This window comes from Trichoplusia ni, chromosome 20 (assembly GCF_003590095.1).
Source record: "Trichoplusia ni isolate ovarian cell line Hi5 chromosome 20, tn1, whole genome shotgun sequence".
In the NCBI taxonomy this organism is placed as follows: domain Eukaryota; kingdom Metazoa; phylum Arthropoda; class Insecta; order Lepidoptera; family Noctuidae; genus Trichoplusia; species Trichoplusia ni.
In genome coordinates this window covers 1,286,503-1,308,254 of record NC_039497.1, presented here as the reverse complement: position 1 = coordinate 1,308,254, position 21,752 = coordinate 1,286,503, and the positions used below count along the sequence as shown (strand labels likewise).

The window sequence follows — 21,752 nt, the reverse complement described above, 5'->3', positions numbered from 1 at the left end:
TTATAACATTTAAAACATGTTGTTTATTATTTTAGCCTAATACTACATACATATAATACTAACAACACACCTATGATGACTTTATGCTCCTGATCTTCTTCCTCTCCTTGTACAAACTGTCCTGCTGAACTGAAAATAAAATAAATAAGTTTTGTTAAAGGGATGCAGGGATACCATAACAATAATATTATAAATACGAAAGTATGTAAGTGTGTGTTTACATCTTTAACTTCAATTGAGGGACCAATATAATACAGAGGCAGACTTAATGCCTTGAGCATAGCATAGCTAACACCTTAGACTAATACCTAGGCTACTTTAAATGATTTTTCAGCTATTACCAACATCCAAGTAGGCAAACCTGAAGCATCACGGTATTACTATATATAATTATGTTAAAGTTTTCAACATGTATCATGTATGGTAAGTATTATCAGGGGAATATGTTGGAACAGGATACATTCCTGTGAAAGAATGGCATTGCAAAGATGAATGTAGGTATTAAACAGAGTGCTTTAAGTGGATATGTTAATTTTAACCAAAAACCCTAAGTGAAAAGGAAAAACCCTACAAGGATTAATTGCTTCGCGAGACTGGTTTTTAAAAGCATAAAGAAAGTTATGATAAGTGATTGCTTTTTATTGCAATTAAATAGCAATAAAAAAAAAACAAACAAAGTAATGGGGTTTCATGAAGCAACATGGCGGTAATCAATAAGGCGACCATTAGAAATACTTGGTTATGGCTTTGCAGAGAACATACATATACACATTTACACAAAATGTTAACAACTTTTTTAGTGGTTAGACCAAGAATTTTATTCAAGGTTTACTTTAAGATGTCAAATATGCAATGCCTAAGAGTCCATTAATCCGCCCCTAAGTAGACCCACTGACCCCATTATTGATTCTGTGCCTAACCTACCAACTATTAAATTGTTATTGTGGAAGCAATCAGTATAGAGGATGTTTGATCCCATAATGTTTTTTTAAATCCATTATGTTATTAATATTATTGAAGAAAAGGTGGGTTGCAAACAAATTTGATTGGGTTTTCGGACATTGTGCAGAAATGAAAGGTTTATTATGAAGATAGTCAACATTTTGAGGTTATGTGCGATTATCACAATACTTACTGTATGGGTCGAAACGTATGAACTCTAATTTGTCAGCCAAGCGCTCCCTTATTTTCATACATTGGTGCCCAGATACAACGCTTTCCATTAAAACCATAATCATTCTGAAAAAATAATATTATCAATATTGGTTGTTCCCCTATTCCGATAATAAGCAAAATTTAGTAAATATACTTACTTGCTCTTAGCCTTCTTCAAAAGGACGTTCGTTAAAAACATTATTGCACCTTTATGTATTCAATATCCCTTGGCACTAACAAATTTTAGAAATCATACGATAGAAAAAGGCTCAGTTTCATCGCTTGACAATACCGAATACTGGCGATTACTTGTCATACTTGACAGTGACATTTATCACAGCTGAGATTCCTGTCAGAAAATAATCAGCTGAGATGACATTACACACCTTCTGTTGACAAAAATCATTGAGAAGCAGGTTACACAGAGAGGATTTACGTTGTTTCGAAAACACCTGATTTCAACTTCAACTCGAGATTTGGTTTAAAAAAACTAAATAAAATGCATGCAAGATCTTTAGAATGAAGAAATACATATAAATAAAAAATCTTTCGAGTAACTCACGGGTTTCCTGAAAAGTTCTTTAATAATACTCGCAAGCATCTTTCTTTTTTTCGTAACTTTAAATCGATATTTGTACCGACTTGATTTAAAATCGATTTTCTATTTTGACTAATTTTGTTGGAATTGTTTCCTAGCGAATTATTTGGGAAAAAATAGTTTAAGTTTAGTGCGTGTTTATTGCAGTATTAAAACGGTATATTTTGTTTATAATCTATGTCATAGACAATTACATAAAAATGTGCCACGCGATCAAAAATTTATAAAAATTATTAATTTGACAGTAGCTAAATATCCAAACACGTGCGAATTAATTAATCTTCGATTAAAGTTGGACGAATAACGGAAATAAATGAAGTGAACTGTAATAATTTATCCACTAGTTGCATTTCATTATCAAACTTGTATGCCGAAACCTATTACCTGGTAACATTCCAAAAACAAACTTGTTCGTGTGACGATGAACTTGTGAACCGGCGTCGCTGTGGCAGTTTAGTGTGACTGGGACTTTTTGTGTTCGTTCTTTGTTCGTTATACATGTCGCAAATGAAGTAAACAAGTATTTATAGTGTGAGTTTTATTAGCATTTTTGTTTCTGTAGTGTAGTTTTTACAATAAAAGAACAATGATAAAAAACGAAATGGAGAATGGCGGCGGCGACGCCAACAATGTGTCACCGACCAAACTCATGGTCAATTACATACCCGAACTGATGACGCGCGACATGATGTACGCGCTCTTTTCCGCCATGGGCAAGATAGAGAGTTGCAAGCTAATTGCGAACCGGGGGTATGGCTTCGTCGAGTATGAAAAACACGAGGATGCAGAGAAGGCGCGGGCGGCGTTCAACGGCCTCCTGATGCAAGGCAAGACTCTGAAAGTGTCTTTTGCTCTTCTCAACCCCGAGAATAAGGTCAGCCACAAACCTGACACGGAATCTAATCTATACATTAGCAATCTACCTCCAGATATGACGTTAGAACGTCTAAATACTTTATTCAGTCAGTTCGGTGTGATTACGAACAGTCGTGTGTCACAAGGCATTGGGTTCGTATGTTACGAGACGCGGCCGCAGGCCGAAGAGGCGATAAAACACATGAACGGCCAGTCACCGATACCGGCTGCAGGCGCTATCGTTGTCAAATTCGCGAACAAGCCCAACGCAAATAAAAACGCGCCTCGGCCGGCTCCTCGCGTCGGGGTAAACGCTGCGCCGCTGGCGTACAACGGCGCCCCCGCCGTGTTCAACGGCACCACGCCTGCCGCCTTCAACGGCACCAACCTCAGCGCGGCGTTCGGTGCGCGGCCGGCTGCTTTTGCTCCTGGTTTTCCACAGGCCTCCCCGCCGCCGCTGCTACCGTCGCCTGGCAAGGCCCTGCCCTTCATTAACAAGGGCCAGCAGAGGTTCAACCCCATGGCAGCCACCAACCACTCGCCGCTGCCCCTGCTGGGCGCGCCCGCCAGCCCCGTGCCGCTGCTGGGCGCGGCGCCCGCCGCCCACCAGACCACAGTGTATGTATACAACATCGGTGAGGACACAGAGGAGCTGGCTCTCTGGCAACTCTTTGGTCCCTATGGTGCAATTGACTCCATAAAAGTGATTAAGGACCCCGAGACAAAGAAAAACAAAGGTTTTGCTTTTGTGAACATGCGTGAGTATGATGAGGCGGCTATGGCCATCCAAGCACTCAACGGATACACGCTCAACGGACAGGTTCTATCGGTTAGCTTTAAGACTCAGAAGAGAAATAATTAAATGTGTACGGACGTTATAAACGCCGTTACTTTTGTGATCGTTCCCAGGCCGAATGCTTAAGAAAGATTTTCATTCCAATTTCAGATTATTTTTGTAGACGGAAAGCGAGATCCTATATGTGCATTTCAAATTAGTCACATAAGTATTTTTGTAAGATTTAACATAGTTTTATATTCGCGAGAGCGCGACATGACTATTTGTGAGTTTAGTTGGCTTGACAGTATCATATATGTGTACACTTTTATCATATGCTATGGTATTATATTATTGGACTATATATGGACCTGTCGCACTATGTATATCTGCCGCGGGCGCCTGGGCGCGCCCCGCCTCCGCTAATGCCGCCCCGGCGCCCGACAATAACCCTCCAGGTATTTTATTTTGTGTAAAACAAAACATTGTATGTTTTTTAATCTTTAATAAATTTCATGTTTAAATAGCGTTTATTGTATATTTCTCTATTTTTTTTTTCTATATACTTATCCCCGCCCTGTCGTGTCCTTTATTTACTTACATAATATACATAATAATACTTAATAATATAATTATTATTTGTGGCAGTAGTTTAACTTGTACATAATATATACATGTGTGTATTGTCTGTCGGCGGCAGGTCGGCTGTGTAAAACCGCTTAAATATTGCATGTTGTGTAGTGAGAGATCAGAAATAAGTTTTTATTTGTTTATGTTACCTCAAGGTTTATGGCTCCCGTTATTGTTTTATCTCGTCATTAGTTACTTATTCAATATTATTTTTGGCGCAATCGCAAGTCAGGCCTTCTAATTTCTAAAATGTGAATTATTTATTTTTTTATACCGTCATGGACGAACAGTGAGCTTTAATCTCTTTTACATTGTTAAGGCTTCGAGTCAGTCCATTAGGGTAGAGTAGGTAGGCGTACAGAGCGCGAGCTGGCGCGCTCCGCAGGATAACCATTATCTTCGGGAACGCGTTACAGCATAGGAAGCCGATAAGATAATACTGAATGCCTACAGTGAAGTGGTCCAAACTGATTTATCTACTCAATGTAACTGCCACAACTTAGAGACTAAAAGCACTAGGTGCCTATCCCTCCGTGCCTCTTACTTGGGACAGTTATGTACCAAACAACAGTTTTAGGAGAGAAAGTAGGAAGTAAGTATAACGCCGTGACTTCTACATGGTGAGTAATAACGTATTCATTAAAAACTAATTCTAGTCCGCTAGGGATAGCTTAGCGTGTTGTTTCAAGTTGTATCGATACTATTGTAGTTACATGTGGTTTGTGTTCTGTTATCACATTTTGGGTAGGTACTAGTTATCCATCAGCTATAAATTGTTAAGTTTTACGCCGTTTCTTGCGATAAATCCTAAGTTGTAAAATAAGAAATACTATTAACCGCGACACGTGAGTTACCTTGAACGCCCAAAGTGGTCGGTAGCGCTGTAATCGTCAAAGACGCAAATTCGAAATAATTCTCCGAAGACCGATGGCTGCCTCAATTGGTCGGAGTATCAATGAACGCCCCCATGACTCATACGTCCCCAACTTCTAAAATAAAGCAACTGTATTTTGCATACCGGTGCAACGAAATTGTATCTTTGGCCGTTAAAAATTTTAGACCTCGTTTCATAAATATCGGGACAAAAAATGCGTATAAATTTAGCATCTGCTTTCTTTCTTATCCCAGGTATTTAATGCCTGAGGTATTTGCCAAAATGATTTGGCCGTTTAACGTTTAATTATTGCTATTTCCGTTGGATTCAATGCGCTCTAAAATGTAGTTAATGTTTCTTAACGTTCCGTATGAAAGTACAAGTAGCCGTGTTACCAAAACATAGCGAAGAATGCTGTTGTTGAGGTAATCAGAGATTAAAAATAATGACTGCTGACAACGATCAGTAAGTTTGGATCGCTGTAACACGCATATTGTTTTACGCATGACGTAACTGTAGTTTGCAAAGATAACTCGGTCCAATGCTCTGATAAATTAAAGCTTACTAAACTCGACGGGTAAGTGGTCTATTGATGTATGCATCATACTGTATGATACTGATGTATGGATTGTACTGACCACGTAGCAATTCCCGTCATTTTTCCTGTTTATTGACGTGACCATAAGATAAAGTATGAAACTTACGAATGACCATATTTTAGCATGATCGAATAAATTATCTTGGATGCCAAAAAGACGATAAATCGTTAAATATAATGCCCAATTTCACGCGTCGTTCACGAACGAGTAGTTAATAGTTGTAGAATAATAAATATGCGTAATGATGTCTATTGAAGACGCTGTCGGACAGTAGTCGTCCTTGCCTAAAATAGATTCGCTCAAAAGTCCTGCCTGGCTAGATCCTGCCTTGAATCATAATAACCCTTAGAGGATAAAAATACGTAGTCTGCGACGTCAACGAAATGAACTAAATCGATACGCCTAGTACTATAGGTATACTTAGGTCTTTGTTTCGCCGTCATGTTTTCATAAAATAAAACTGTGTGAGTGGAAATATCTCGCGGCGCATGTGAGCAAACTCTCGGTCAATGAGTTTAGGACTCGCCGTCCTTTCAAGGGCAAAATACAAATAAATATTTACTTGAAGATTCGACGACCTTTTTCCCATGTCTGACGCCAGACTAGTCCGAGACCTGCGTCGGTTATATGTAAATCTTGAAATATGACTTGTATTTCTAGATTTCAATGTCATATAAATATCTATTTTGGCGTTGGAGGCTTTAATAAGGATTTTATACATATTTTAATGCGTGCTGTTCAAGACGTAGACACGTAGTCCCGTCTGAGAGTGATTTATTGTAAGAAAAAATTATGGGAGATGTAATGATGCGTTTGAGTTATGAAGTCGATGGCCGTAAATACTTGGAGCATATAAATAACGCTACGTCGGGCGATACGTATAAAGATGTGTTGATGATGATCCTGCAGTAAATTGCGAATCACGTATAATAAAAAATAAACAAACCATTTTTATTTGTAAATGATAGATAGTATCTAATAATATACAGAATATGAAGAGTTATTAGCACATATTTGTTGAACTATAAATAATTTTAAGTAAGGTTGAGAACCGTGATGAGATGCATGTTCTTTATTTATTTGTGTTTGTAGTTTGAGAGTTGTGTGACTATATTCCGTAGTTAGAATGCTTCATAATATCCCTATTTTATATTATATATATCAGCTTTATAATAACTGCTATAGGGCATCCATTGAAAAAGTACGAAACGTGCAAAAAGTTATGTCCGTGTCGAATTGTGATCAATATTAATTAATTTTCGCTTTTGTTATCACGTGTTCATACCGCGATAGAATCGACTGTATATAACGCTCAAGTTATATCATCAACTAAAATCGTGCACGCAATAGTTAACACATAGACTCATAACAGGTCCACTGTCGTGTGAAGAGAATTCCATAGAATTCGAGCGTATCGAAATTTTACAAATATTACGTTTTTGTAAATTCTTGTTTTAGGGTATTGTAACGTAATAATCCCTTTACGAGGGGTGGTGACCGCAGCGGCGCACGCCCTTCGCTTGCCAGCTAGGTTCAAGGATTCCCAATGAGTCAGTTCGAAAACAATTGTTTGGAACGAGTATATGCTAGAAATGATACGCGGTCATGCATTTACTTAAAAAACTGAGTACGCACGTTTTTCTACGCCCTAAAAGTTTAGCGCACAGGTTCTATATTGATGAGTCTTCTGCTTAACAGCTATACAAGTTTTTTCCTCCATGAAATGGTACAATCGGTTCAATGTTTATGAACGCGCGCCTATAGCTCTAAATTCGTCGAATACCCTCGCTACTAAGTAATCCAAATACTATTCTTACAATCATATCACGCTACAGAATCCTTTGTTTGCATTATAAGTCTTCGCTATTACTTTCCGTGGTTACAATTTATCTCAATACACCTCGACGCTTGTCTAGTTAATCTCATTGATTGCTTTAGTTTCGCTTTTCTGTCTGAAGATTTCATTTGTTAGACTGAATGTCGAATGAATAAAAACTGTCTTCAGCGTGTGCACAAGCCCTGCGTTATGGCATTCAAAATATACGAAGACGCGTTTGCAATTATGATCATTCTGTATCTATCAAGCTTCTGGATATTTACATGTTATGACGTGTTCTCTGTTCCCGTTATCCGAGATTTATGGCGGCGGAAGCTGTGTTGTGGGTACAAGTCACGACTTCACCAAAATAGACTGCAGGCCCTAAACAATAAACGGCTAATTATTATTAAAGTATTTTAATATTTTTAATGTCAGTACTCGTGGACAAATCAAGACGTTCATGTCATATGACTTAATTAGTGATAAGTAGCTTTGAATGTTCACAAAAATAATGTAGAACTGTATGAGCATAAAGTTAAAAGGTCAAGGTTACCGACGCGTTTCTCGAAAGTCATACAAAATACGCGATACCAAGCATCAAATATTAAAACATTCAGATTCGCAAACGAGATTTTAATTGTAAAATAGAGCGGGTATGGGAAGACCGGTTTTAGATCGTGTTGAAACTACAATACTGACGATAAAAATAAATATACTCATTGATATTCTGAAGCTGAAATGTAAGCAGCCGTTGTGAGGATTTACGTGCAAAATGTGTGTTTAGGTGTTCATTATTATTACCTAAGCTCGTTAGAAGCAAATACAGATTGCAATTATAGAAATAGGCAACCGCCATGAGCAGAATTTCAAGCGTCAGGAAGATATTACACTCTGCCAAGAATACTTTATAGACCCTGTTAAGTGCGGAAGCTATAGAAAATTTATGTCAGCGTTAAATACTTCTAAAGAGAGCAGAAATGTTTATGTTCATACAGAGAAAGTACCATTTTGGTTCCGAGGGAGTTGGACTAATTAAATTGGCAATTTGCCACGTGCATGACTAACAAGACGACAGGTTTTGGATGGCAGGACCCCTTCACATAAAAAAATGCTTTTAACGAAAAAAGTAGGTAATTACTCCTTGTTAACTGAAAGCATGTTTCTTTATCGTTGTGACATGCAAACAGGATTTTACGACTAGGAATAGTAATTATTGTTTTGTTGATAAATTTGCATATTTTGAAGGTGCGATAGCACTTTTGTTGAGAATGTTGCAGATTTTGAGATCGCGTTATTATTAAGATTATTGCCTCCTAACTTTTAAGACAAACATGAGTTGCTTTGAATGTCAGCCTTCGAGGTCGCTATGAATATTGTGTGCACGTTTTTTACGACTTATTATTTAGATGAAGTATTTATGCTAACATCCTGTACGTAAGATAAATAGCATCCCGTAGGAAAGATAAGTGTTAATTTGTAATGTTACAACAAATATAACTCAATAGACTGACTGCACAAGAAAATCTGGTTCTGAGACCACTACTGAAAAAAAAAAGTCTTAATGAACGTTATAGTTTGCTGAGCTGAGTGGTAGGAAACCGAATAAAACATCACAAGTTCAAAGGAACTTAATTAGGAACTTGCAAAACACGTCTGTATGTCCTTAGAATCGGAAGCGAGGACTTAAACGAGGGATAAATATAGCTTGAGTGGTAAAGATGGACTTTCCCTTCTAAGGACAGTATCGCCAAGTTCATTCCACTAGTCAAATAGACTCACTTCTCTAGAGATAAGACGAAATAGAGATTTAAAGAATGTAGGGACATATGATTGTGATATTTCTGGTAAAACCCAGTAATTAGACATAAGAACCTTGGTTCGAAACCTTAATTAAATTCGTAATGGATTATTGTCACAGGGTGAATTTTTATACGAATGATTTTTGATGAGATGAATGAATTCTCCACCCTGTGTAATTGATGGAACATAGTTCTTGTATTTCTAAGGCAATTTTGAGGTATAATTTAAAAAATTATCCAACTATGTATCAGAATTATTTTACATTTTTATAATGTTCGTGACTAGCGAAGCTAGTAATGGCACTTTTATACAAATTGATTCGTTTGTTTAAATAATGTGTCAGACGTATGATCTACAGCGCGATAAATATTTATAAAGTTAGACTGAGATATACTGTAACAAGGAGAAAATTACGCAAGTGCCGTGAGAAATTAACTGTCGAGAGATTTCCCGTCTATTGTATGCTTAGAGAGAATGTACGATCGATTTGTCTAAAGTGCTCTTCACTAACTTGCTTTATCTCCAGTCTCGTCTTACCACGGAAACGATTGTAAAGTATTCTGTCTACTAGGACGTACCACTACTTGCCCATAGGCTTACGAAGTGAACAATAAAATGCTATTTATAAATGGGCCACTGCCGCACTACACACAACTGTATTTTTTGATGAATTTGTTTTCAGATACCTCTCGGTGGACAGAATCGTTTATTTTGTAAATAATTAGCTTATAAGAGCACTATTTACGTTATAAGTATATTTTTACATGGCACTGACATAGTATTTTAGTTATGCAGTATTGAATAAATTGTTTTTATATAATGCGTCCGTCTCATTTGTTCCCCTGCTGCATGAGATAAGAGAAAGTGATAAGTTAGGGTGTAATGAACATTTAATTGGCCACAATCAGCTCAATGGAGTTCAAGTACATGACCTGGTATTGAATGGAGCGAGGTATGTGCCAGATGTGCCTAGGTAGGTAGCTATCTACACCTAGCGATTCATTCAGTTTTAATCTAGTACTAGATTATAGTAAGCTAACCTAAAATATAATAATTATGTAAGTGATATTACAGTTGAAAAAATAATCTTGGCCTAATTTACAGACAGTACGTCTGATATCTTTAAATTCGATGATTAGGTAACTGTTATTTAACAAGCAAACCTTGCTCTTTCAATAAATTACTTATCATTGTTATCGCGAAGTCAAACTGACCACTAACTAATAAGAATTATATACTTCTTATAACCATTGTATTATTTGAGTTTGTTATGCTGACTAATGTAACTTAGTGCAGAACTCTAAACGCTAAGTAGGTAACCTACACTTATGCGTATTCTTTTCACCGTCTGTAATACGACACGCTTCTAAACTTAAAACATGAATCGTGTTTTCTTAATGAGAATAAATCACCTTTAATACGGTAGTCACGGGCCGGCTATCGTGTTTGTAAAACTGTTACGTTCAACTGAATTATTCATTGAAACTGACTTTTCGTCACTAACGGCCGAATAAAAAGTTAGGAATGTGAATACATTGGAACCAGCTCATAGAATAACTGGGTCTGCATATTCTAATTCGCTTTCTGATTGACCTAAACTGTTAACCGTTACATTCGAGTTATTTAACCTTTAGATTGCTCAGCTGTCAGGAATCCAGTTGGATATCCCTTGTTGCTTGCTACATGATTTGCATCTAAACGACAATTACATCATTGAATTGCTAATTTGACTCTTCCTGAGTGAGCGTGCAAAAAACCCCTTTCGAATTGACCGGTTTAGTTTCCCATCATGTAGCCAGGTAATAAGTTAAAGGAATTGAAATAATAAGACTTCATAAAAAGCTTAATCTAGATTTTTATTTGTCGATTCAACGTACAGACGTAAGGCATCCTCCCACCTCATGTTATTGGCACACAAAACCTTTTCACTCGTCTTTAACGCATCACTGATTACAATAATATCACTTCAAAACATATGGAATGTATATAAAACACAGGAATTCCCAATAAACTACATTTTTTCATTCGAAGTACGTTCGCCAGTCGTTCGTAACCATTCGAATACAAGCCAGATATTAAAATAAAATAAAAATTCAGGACTAGAGTTTTTTTAAGTAAACGCGCCGTGAATCTCAGATAATTATTTACATATCTTTATAAATCGTTGACTCAGAATTTGTGACTTTTACTCAGAAACTTAATTTAAAAGAGATTCTTACGATAATTTGGTTAGGTTTTGGTTTGTACTAAAAATGGAAATAAAAGATAATGTAAAACACTGGACGACATTGGCACTGGTTCAAGCTAAATTAATAAATTATACTACATACAACCATACAATATATCTTTTCCGAATATACAATACTTCGAATACTGTATTAAATACTGTTACATTCACGACGATTTGTTTCATAAATAATATAATTAAATTAAAATATGGACGCAAAATAATTTCACATATTGCACATGGAAAACAAACAAAAAAATAAAGTTTAAGGACAACGTTCAGGCTGTCAAAAATGTTTTACTGGCCATTATAGCAAAAACAAAATATAATCATCAAATATCGTTCCACTCCATGGCATAATCTCGTAAGTACCGTCCCAGCAAACATTAGGCACTGATTCGGGCTAACAATAATTATCAAAGCTAATATTATTCAAATTTTCCGATATACATCTTACATTTTATTTTACACGCTAATTTATGTGATAATTTAAGCTTCCCGACTATAGGCCCTCGTTTGAACGAAAATTCTATTTCTTATATCTCGATCATTAAAGTAATCCAGTGTTTTCGGGTAAAGAAAGCGTAATATCGAATATAATATCAATTTTCAGCTGGATATGCAATATTTAGGATTTCCGCAAACTTCCGACTAGTATCTTTTACCTAATTTACATTATTTATTCGTGGATATAAAAGCTGCACACAATACTAGTTACTAATGTTACTGATATTTCCTTCAGTAAAAAATATCTAACGTTTTGTACAAAATGCATACAACTTAGTGATATAAGTTACATAATATATTAATTGTTAGATTCAAAATATACACTGATTACGTTGAATTAAAAATATGTTTTTTTTTTCTTCGCCACGTTTTCGTACACGTCGACACTTACAAATACATTTGTACTATTTATAAATTTAACGAAATAAAAAATAATCGCACGTCAACGAATGTTACACGCTGAATACAACATCAGTTCGATCAGATATTTACAATTTGTACAATGTTAAGTTTGTGCCTATTCTATTCCTCATTGCTGATATCTAACCTGAATATAATTTAATCCAATGTACGATACAGTCAGACTCGTGTCGCGCCAGCCGCTCCCTGTGGGGCACATTATTATATACTTTCTAACACTGGGATAACTGAACCAGTTTACTTTCAACTGTAGCCAGTCAGTGTGTGTCATTACAACTCTATATCTATCGCACGTTACTTTAAATCTAATTTTCCACTCCACAGGGCCGCCTGACGCACACAACATCTCTAAATATTATTAAATAACTACATCACGCAATCAGGAATCAATATCATTATTACCACGCGGTAGGCACTGTGAAAGAGCGATTCACTTTACATTGTTGGCTAAATACATCTTATTATGACGACGTATCATACAAAATGTACAATGGAAACTACGCATACATTAAATAATGAACACAATTGCGTTTTTACATTAGCTTATTGCAGTTATTTGTAGCCGAAGACTCCTAGCAACATCTAAGTTGGACCATCGTTTACAGAAGACAATTGAATGGAACTAAAACTCTCATAGTATCATTACTTACATGAGGATATGTATTAAACAGTTTCAGCAATGTAATGAGTGAAGTTGATGATCAATAAATCAGTCCAGTTACCAAGTAACGGAAGCTATGGTGCAGATTACTTAATTAAGGCCGCTCACGGTCAATGTACTCCCTGATATTTACATAGTCACTAGAGACAGTCTCAAGTCTGCCAGTCTAACTTTAGCATTAATACGTCTAAACGGTTATAAAATACTGTTTGTCAGCTGCTATGAATGTATATCGTGTCGGAGGCTACACAGAACTAAATGCATGAGTCCAGTCCGGTGGTCGGGCCGCGGGTCAGACGAGGTAGTGTCGGTAGCGGCGCAGCCTTCGCTACGTGTGTCTGGGCGGCAGGCTGTCGGGGCTGAAGCGCACGCGCGCGGAGCCCGAGGACGCGTCGCGCGCCGACACGTAGGAGCTGTCGTCCGAGGCCAGCGACTCGGGCGGCGTGGGGTTGGTGGGAGTGCCCGCGCCCGAGCCCGACCCCGCGCTGCCCGCCTTGCCCGCCTTGTACTTCTTCAGGCTCGAGCGCAGCTTGGTGGGCGCCAGCTCCAGCCCCAGGTTGCCGGGCCGCTCCAGCTCGCTCTTGTCCTGCGACTCCTGCCGGTAGAAGTCGCGGGGCAGCGAGTAGTCGGTGGACTTCCGCGGGTACTCAGTCTTCGGTCTGTAGTCGTCCCTCTTGTCTTTGCTCCGGTACTGTCTCGACGGGGAGAACTCCTCGGGGTGGGAGTTGGAGGCGGACGAGTTGGAGGGCGTCCGCCGGTGCGCGAGGTACTGCGGCGAGGGCCGGTAGTCGGGCGTGGGCTCGCGGTACTCGTAGTTGCACTCGTCGTATCCGTAGTAGGGGTGCTTGACGACGTAGTCGGCGGTGCGGTCGTACGTGTAGGGCTCGGCGCGGTAGAAGTAGTCGCGGTCGTGCGCGGGCTCGGGCGGGAAGTTCTCGCGGTAGTTGTGGTACAGGTCGGCCAGCTGCTCGGACGTGGAGGACGTCCTGCGCGGCGAGGGCGTGGGCTGCGTGGACGTGTAGTTGGTCCCGAGCCCCGACGTGCCCGACAGCGGCGGCGCCGAGTGCCCGTAGCCCGACGAGGACGACGCCGCCGCGTACTGCGTCGGGGAGTCCGTGAAGCGGATCGGCTTCTGCTCCTCTGCTTGGAGACTCGATATCTGGAATTGTACAATTTGACACTTAGTTTTTATACGTGTAGATAAAATACTTTGCGTTTTCAATAAGTGAAGTACTACTAGTATCACATTGTTGATATTGAAAACAAATCTCACTGACCGGGGAGCCGGTGACTGCGTTGAGCGGCGCGCGCAGGTGTCGTGTGGGGCCGTGGTACGTGTTGTGCGCGTAGCCGAACCCCTCGTAAACAGACGAACTCAATGGCTCTGGCTCGATCTCTCCTCTAGAATTAAATAAAAAAAACTGCTTCAATAAAATGAACTAACATGATTGACGCTTTTGCTTTGATGTCATTAATTTAACACATTGTTTTGATAAAAGAAGTATGTAAAAACAAAATCGTTACATCTAGATAATAGTAAGTAAATCTTATGACAACGATTCACACTCTAGCAGTAAGGACAGCATACTTACTTTAACTAGAAAAAATATAACAAAATCATAAACATTGGTACAGACTAAAAAACAGTGATATTAATCTGTATATAGCTGACCTGTGTGGCTGTAGCGTGGGATGCAGCGGGCTGACGTTGGACACTCTGACGTCATATCCGGCCGCCACCCCGCCCAGCAACGCCGCCATGTTGTATAACACCAGCTCTATTATACTTGGCTTCTTGTATTTATAGCCTGGAAATATTCAATAAATAGAATTAATATGTCTTCTTAGGTCAAAAAACTTGAGTCTTTATTAAATCGTGTTAATAAAGTTCGTTAGCTGAGGAAAGGCAGCGACGTAGCCAAATGCAATAAAATAGAAATTGCTATTAAGAAGAAAAATATCATATGGTCCAAGGACCACGTTTGTATTGTATAAATATTTACAGAAAAGTATAATGGTTTTATAAGAATAATGTTTGTCTAACTAACTTTACTTTTGGTCTACTTCCTTTGCTAAACCTATACCCTGACAAAATAACGTTACTAAGCATTTAGTAGAAGCCTGCCGAGCCGAAATAGTGCATTACGTCTCTCCTCCAAATCCGTATTCCACAGTTATCATTTTTGTTAGTGGTTTACAGTTGTTACTATGACGGGTATTTGTGGCGGGTGTCCCTATTATTGTAGGGTTTAAGAGGTTATTTTTGTGGGACACTTGGATTGGAAAATGTTAACATTCACCAATTACCAATAAAAAATACTTTTTTATAAGTAAATCTAAGAAATGGTGAAAGAAAACATCTGAAGGAAACCTGAATTTTAAACATTGGAAGGTGAAATTGATTTTGCTGTGTTCAATACACGAACCCTCCCTATATGGCGCGAGGCCTGTGTAAATCTTTGGGACGTAAAATAGCCCGTGATTATTATAATAATGTTTGTAACATACCTTCAGTACTATAAAGTGTGGGCATAGGTATCGTGTAGCGCGACGCAGAGGACAGCGGGAACTCAGGCCCCCAGTCGTCCGGACTGAAGTCTGTGTAAGGAAGAAAACAACCTATGTGAATGGAAAACATAGGTATTAGTGTGTTGATGTGCGTGCGTGAACAAAGTATCATGTAGAATCGATGTGAAATTGTAAGCCAAACGTTTTAGGGTTAATCATAGTATATTTGTAACCATTTTAGGGTAAGAACTGTACAATTATGAGTTATAAAGTGTGAAATTTACAGAGATATTTGAATTTTGGGTTAGCTCTTCAAGTAGTAACGATTAAATGATTGCGAACACTTTTGTCTAGTTTGCTATATTGTAAAATTCTAAAAACACATTAAATTCAAGGAATTAGATGAGGTTGATTAATGAAAATCGAAAAGATTGTAGATCATTAGTTAAGAGATAATTTACTAAGTTGATGAATAAAATTCTACTTTGAAGCAAAGGAAATAAGAATCAAATTAGCTTTCACATCAAAACTACGCATACATACATCATAGCTATATTTATACACTGATGTGTACAATAAAAAAAAACATTAATTAAATGGTATATAAAGAAAAATAAATAGAGGAACCATACGATTACTTTGAAACCTGAAAAAGAAGGTTGTATAATTTTCCTCTATTGTTTCAATATCGTGCAAGAACAATCTCATACTATACATGCCAAACAGTTCATTCATGAAGCAATAAAAAATAACAAACCAAAAAATCAAATCTATTATACTTACATTGTGCAACTAATATATTTGGTATAGCACTTTAACTTATAACAAATCAAAATATCATTGTTAATAAACTTGTTATCATTTTTAACCTCTCCCGAATTAGGATAGCCACAGTGAGCAAGCGAAAGCGCATCATCCTTCACCGATGTTTAATCTGTACTAGGTCAAATTTCATTATCTGTATTCGTCACTCTATGGCTCTTCATTTTGCTTTTTTGTTAAAGGGGTTTGTTAGTAACTATATATTAGTAAACCCATGTTAAAAAAATACTCCAATTTCGATTTTATGGAAAAGGTTTATTTGATATATAAAGAATCTATATAACTATGAAAGAACCAGATCACCGAAGAGCTATAATCTTTTTTACATATTGTTTCGAGCGTCTTATGAATATCGAGGTTAGGTCTGCCGTATGTCCAAATATGTCCCGAATTAAACTTTTTAAATTACCCCTTTAAAGCAATGAATATTTTTAATGAAGTTTTTCTGTTAGGTCTCATAAGAAATTGTACTTAAAAATTGCATTTAGAAATTATTCGAAAGCTAAACAAATTACTTATCTTGAATATTTTCTCGGTCTACCCCTCTGTATAACATGGGACATACGGCTTGTGTCGCTGTGAGACGTCTGATTGACGCGAGCCTCTCGTCGGCTCGTCGGGTATACGTAATACTATCCACCACCGTCAGGAACATTGTTACTGATTGTTACAGGGGGGATACAGTTTGTACTCAGCACTGTACATCTACTTACACTTGGACGGCTATATGATTTGTATTAGGCTATCGAGTCATGTCTAAAAATAATAACCAGTTTTATATTGTACAAAAAAAAGAAAAAGAAAACACTCAACTATAGTATAAAAACAAGCGAGCTAAAAAACAAAATCATATAGACATCCAAATACACGTTATTAGATCAGAATCATTGTAAACATTTGAAAGCGTGCCATAATGACGTGGTGATAAAGCGGAATTCATAATAACTAACAAATAAGTAAGTACAACAGATACATATATACCTTAAAAACTGTATATAGCATATACTATGAACTGGTAAGCATGCATAGCACTTATAGATAACGTGTTTAAAATTAATATAAAAAAAACTTGGCTGAAAGCAAACAAATGCTTACAATTTACAAACGATAAAAAAATATATATCAAATGTCAAAAATTCATACTAAATTACTGTAATGATAAAAATTACAAACTGTACGGGGCGATACGGCCAATCTATAGCTTAGGGAAAAAAAACTAAATACATATTGTTCTTTTTTTCAAATCTTGGATAAATGCGTTCTATTGCGTATGTTACAGAGTACTTCTGTGTTAAGCTGTCAATTGGCCGCATCGCCCTATTATAAAATAAACAAAAAGTCTACACTTAGCACACATTGAGTATATCACACGTTCGACACAACAATATACAATCAATTCCAAACAGTACAAACTAACTTACACTAGTGTTCCCTTATATTGCCACATACCGATCATTTGTGACAAGAACAGAACGCGCCCTAATAGTTGACACTGACAAGTAATCATTAGCGTGATTATAAATACTAAGAATTCGACCTTATTCATTGTTTCACAGATGCTAAGATATTATAAATACATTAAAAGCTTTTTTGTTTGTCAAAAATTAGTAAGTACTTTAATATTATTACCAAGTCCAAAAATTCATACCGAGAAAAAAACTACTGTCATGAAATTACTGTTTTGAATGGGCATCTGACAGACAACAAAAGAGGTCACATATCCAACGAAATTTGTACATCTGAAAATATTCAGGCACATGCGTTTGCAATAAAAAAAAAAACATCTACTGACGGAATAACATGAGTATAATTATCAAGCAACTATACTAAGATACCGTCTACTACTTACAAGCGCGGCCCGCCAACACAATTCACAATAATTACTTGCAAGTCTCAGTACCTACAGAGAGCCTGAATACCACCTAAAAAGTAATAATATTACCGTTGTACAAGCGAGATAGTGCTACACAGTGTAGAGCGGCATCTTACTTCCACAACTGCAATAACAACTACTTTAGGAGGTAAGTAGGACCCCAGGACGCGTTCAAAATAAATTTTGGAATATAAAAAACATACTCACAAGGATATAGCAAGTTGTCTTGAGAAGTTCCTTTATGGGCAGCAAGAAAACAGACAAAATGGCTGACGTTAAACAAAATATTAACTAAAAAGGACATCCACACAATTGTGTATACTTTTAATTTGTATTGTCACAAAGAAAATCTATTGTTTTTCTACAATTTTCAATGTGATATTCCTTTGTATGTTTTTAATACAATTTGGCAAGATCCAAAATTAATATTTTCGGTCAGTCAAAACAGTTTACGAATAAACGAAGTCTTTTAATTTAAATAGAAGTTTCTTAATATTTTTCTAACTACAAGATAAATTATTAACTATGTCGTCAACCGTTCATACGTGTCTTGTCAGAAAATGTGTATCTATTAATTGTTTGGCTAATCAAAGCTCTATTCATTTGTACACAGTTATAAATGCTAATTTCGTCAATATTATTAGTAATGAAAAAAAATAAAAACGAATTTATTGTGATTTCAAGAAAAGCTGTTTTTAAGGTTAAAAATTGATCAGCCAAACAGTTTTTTAAATGTAATTATTGCATTATAAAGTGAAACATTACACAGCACAAATACAATTTATTTCCTATTGTACGTGAGTGTATCAGAATAACTTAGATAAATGCAAAATTGATGTCAAAAATATTTTTGACAAAAAAGATCAAGAAAAATCATTTTTTTTGTATCAAACGTATATACTTTACGTAGATCATTATCGGACACTGGTATTTACGTCACGACTACACATTTAAACACTAAAAAAATAAGTCTTTTTTAAATCTTTAAAATCTAAGCTTACGTACTAGGTTCAAATCCTTGGAACTTGTTTAACTAATAAGTAACATATTTACAGATAAATGTCTAAACCGATTCATAACATGATTGTTGTCGTCAATTTCGAAATAATAAATAGGTCGCGTCGAAAGTTATTCGAATATTGGGTAAAATCGTTCGTGTTTACGGGAAGTTAGGAGAAACATGTCGGTTTCGTTATTCGGTATTCTAGCTGGGGATATAGTTAATTTTTTCAAAAAGAGCAAGTTTTTCTTTGATGTTGAGATAAAATTAAATTATCAAATGCAATATGGAGGAATGTTAGCAATAAATGATATGTTTTTAATATGGCAACATTTTTGTACTGTCCACAGAGTAGTAAAAAAGATGGGACAACGAATTTCGAAAAAAAAAATGGAGTACCAGCCGAGTAATATTTAGGTAATTTTGTATGTTTTTTAGTAGTTTTCCCTCCCGTGTTCCCTGCTAGTCGTGCAGCAGCTGGGACAGGCTGGAGGCGCGTGCGGGGCGCGGCGGCGCGGCGCGGGGCGCGCGCAGCAGCGCGGGGCAGCGCAGCAGGCGCGGGCGGCGCGGGGCGTTACCTGCGCGGGCGGCGGGCGGCAGCTCGGGCGCGGAGCAGGAGAAGCGCGGCGGGCGCGGGCGCGGCGCGGCGCCCAGCCCCGGCGCCAGCGCCAGCGGCAGCTGCGTGCGCGAGCGCTGGTGCACGGTGGACGGGCCCCACGTCTTGCCCTTCACGCCGTCCGCCGGCACTGCACACGACACACGGTTACTGGCGGCCGGGCGCGACGCGGCGGGCGAGCCCGCAGGCCGCGCGGACACACGCCACCCGCTGCGCTCGGCGCGGCCTGGTGCCACTCGTCGACCACGATACGTCACTGAACTTTACCGTGGTCGACGATCCACCGTTACCGGACCGCAAGTGACTTGTGCCCGACGTACGGACCCATGCATGATCCGAAAAACGGGCTCACCCACTACATCGATCATGAAACCCCAGCATTAGACGTTTAAAAATGCCAACTAACGGGCAATAGCCCTCATAATAGCGGGCGAGCCGGGCGGCGTGTCCTTGGCGACGGCCACCAGCTGCTTGACGCTGGACTCGTCCTCTGAGGGCCGCACCGTCAGTGTATGCCGGAAGTCTAAGGGAGAGGAGATCGTATCCTTCTTCAGCAGCTTTATTTTACTAAATTTGCCTGAAACAAACGAAAAAGTACAAACTCATTGTTGACATCAAAGTATTCGAGTAAGTGATAAATAATTTGTAGAATTGTTTTTACGTATATTATTCATGGGATATCGAAATCAAGAAAATAAATTCTGTTGACCGTTGAAGGATACGACGCAGGAACCTACCCGCACCTTCAAAACAGGTTTCAAACTGCTACGTCGATGCTCAAGAATTACTTTATACAGTGGAATCATTGTATAGAATCACCGTATAGACGTGGAATCACTACTTGCAGAATTTATTGGTCAGTAAAAACGTATTATACTACAATCTTCACAGGTAAATGCAACGCGCAACCATGTTATGATTGACCAGGTAATTCATTTGAAAACGGATACACAATTTAGATTGCGCAACGACATTGCCAAACTGTCATAGTCAAGGTTAGCATCGGAATCATTACCAAGGCTGTAGTGGAACCCCTAACGGTGTCACTAGGTCAATGAGATAGGCAGCTCTGAGTCATTGTGAAAACCAACTTCACTATTTTATATGAATATGGGCAAGGTTACTTTCCAAGTTGCGTATGGGCTGGTCTAAGGTCCGTCATGTCTTAATGCGTTCTAGTTAAGAAATAAGATCCGACTGATACATAGCACGATCTTTTTTTTCACGTAAATCGCTCTAATTGCTGCTTCGTCCCCAAATGGGGCTTATATTACTGCCAGAGTAAGCTTCCCTAAAATCACAAGCTTATATTTGAATGACAATTAATCCTGTTACTAGCCGGACATCGCCAATAAATATATGCATTAAGACACGGTACATATCAAAATATCTCCTCAAAGCAACCTAGCAACCAGTCTTTATCACTGTGGAATGTGGAAACAAGCAAATATCTTGAACGTTACTTAGCTAAGTTGTACGGGGTAAACGTCTCAAGGTGCATCGTGCATACCTTTCCGTTTGTTAGGCTGCGGCGGCTGGTTGGCCGACATGTTGCTGGCGAAGATGAGTATGTGCAGTTCGCGGGCGACGAGGTCGATCTCCCGCATCTCGAGCTCGCGCTCCTTCTGCGCCAGGTTCTGCTCCATGAGGCGCTGCTGCAGCTGCGCGCGCGTCAGCTCCTCCTCGCGGCAGCGCAGCTCCTGCAAGCCGCCACACAAGAGGATATACTACATGGATACACTTACTTCAGCAGCTCGGCGTTCAGAGTATTGAATTATTACTGAATGCCGTCTCGTAGGAAATTGACTGCTTAGGGAACCGTGTAATCCCAAGGCATAAAATTTGGGTTTTCTACAGATATTCACCTTCTTTTATTATTCTAAAAAAGCTTTATACTTTTATACAAAGAATATAAGATAAATTTAAAAAGTAATCATGTGAATACAAGAAATGATTGAAATGCTACCAACTACATTTTTTTTATAAAATCAGGTCAAGTGAATAAAGTAGAAC

At 38.2% G+C, this 21,752-nt stretch overlaps 3 protein-coding genes across 3 annotated transcripts in view; 1 reads left to right on the top strand and 2 right to left on the bottom strand.

Moving 5' to 3' along the window:
* Window positions 1-1,476, bottom strand: LOC113503986 (39S ribosomal protein L33, mitochondrial). The gene is made up of 3 exons (XM_026886130.1): window positions 1,314-1,476; window positions 1,136-1,239; window positions 1-129 (listed from the first exon to the last, which is right to left on the bottom strand). Exons 1-3 carry the CDS (start codon window positions 1,352-1,354, stop codon window positions 71-73), a joined length of 204 nt encoding a protein of 67 aa, XP_026741931.1. The 5' UTR covers window positions 1,355-1,476; the 3' UTR covers window positions 1-70.
* Window positions 1,477-1,944: 468 nt separating this feature from the next.
* On the top strand, window positions 1,945-9,922 carry LOC113503984 (ELAV-like protein 1). The gene has a single exon (XM_026886129.1). It carries the CDS (start codon window positions 2,340-2,342, stop codon window positions 3,468-3,470), a length of 1,131 nt encoding a protein of 376 aa, XP_026741930.1. The 5' UTR covers window positions 1,945-2,339; the 3' UTR covers window positions 3,471-9,922.
* Window positions 9,923-10,940: 1,018 nt separating this feature from the next.
* Window positions 10,941-21,752, bottom strand: part of LOC113503983 (mitogen-activated protein kinase kinase kinase 11-like) — a 50,542-nt gene continuing 39,730 nt past the window's right edge. The window contains exons 5-11 of the mRNA XM_026886128.1: window positions 21,250-21,439; window positions 20,146-20,316; window positions 19,702-19,869; window positions 15,429-15,518; window positions 14,593-14,728; window positions 14,198-14,321; window positions 10,941-14,079 (exon numbers count right to left, since the gene is read on the bottom strand). Coding sequence (XP_026741929.1) covers window positions 13,249-14,079; window positions 14,198-14,321; window positions 14,593-14,728; window positions 15,429-15,518; window positions 19,702-19,869; window positions 20,146-20,316; window positions 21,250-21,439 — 1,710 coding nt within the window. The 3' untranslated portion in view covers window positions 10,941-13,248. The remainder of the gene's footprint in view (window positions 14,080-14,197; window positions 14,322-14,592; window positions 14,729-15,428; window positions 15,519-19,701; window positions 19,870-20,145; window positions 20,317-21,249; window positions 21,440-21,752) is intronic.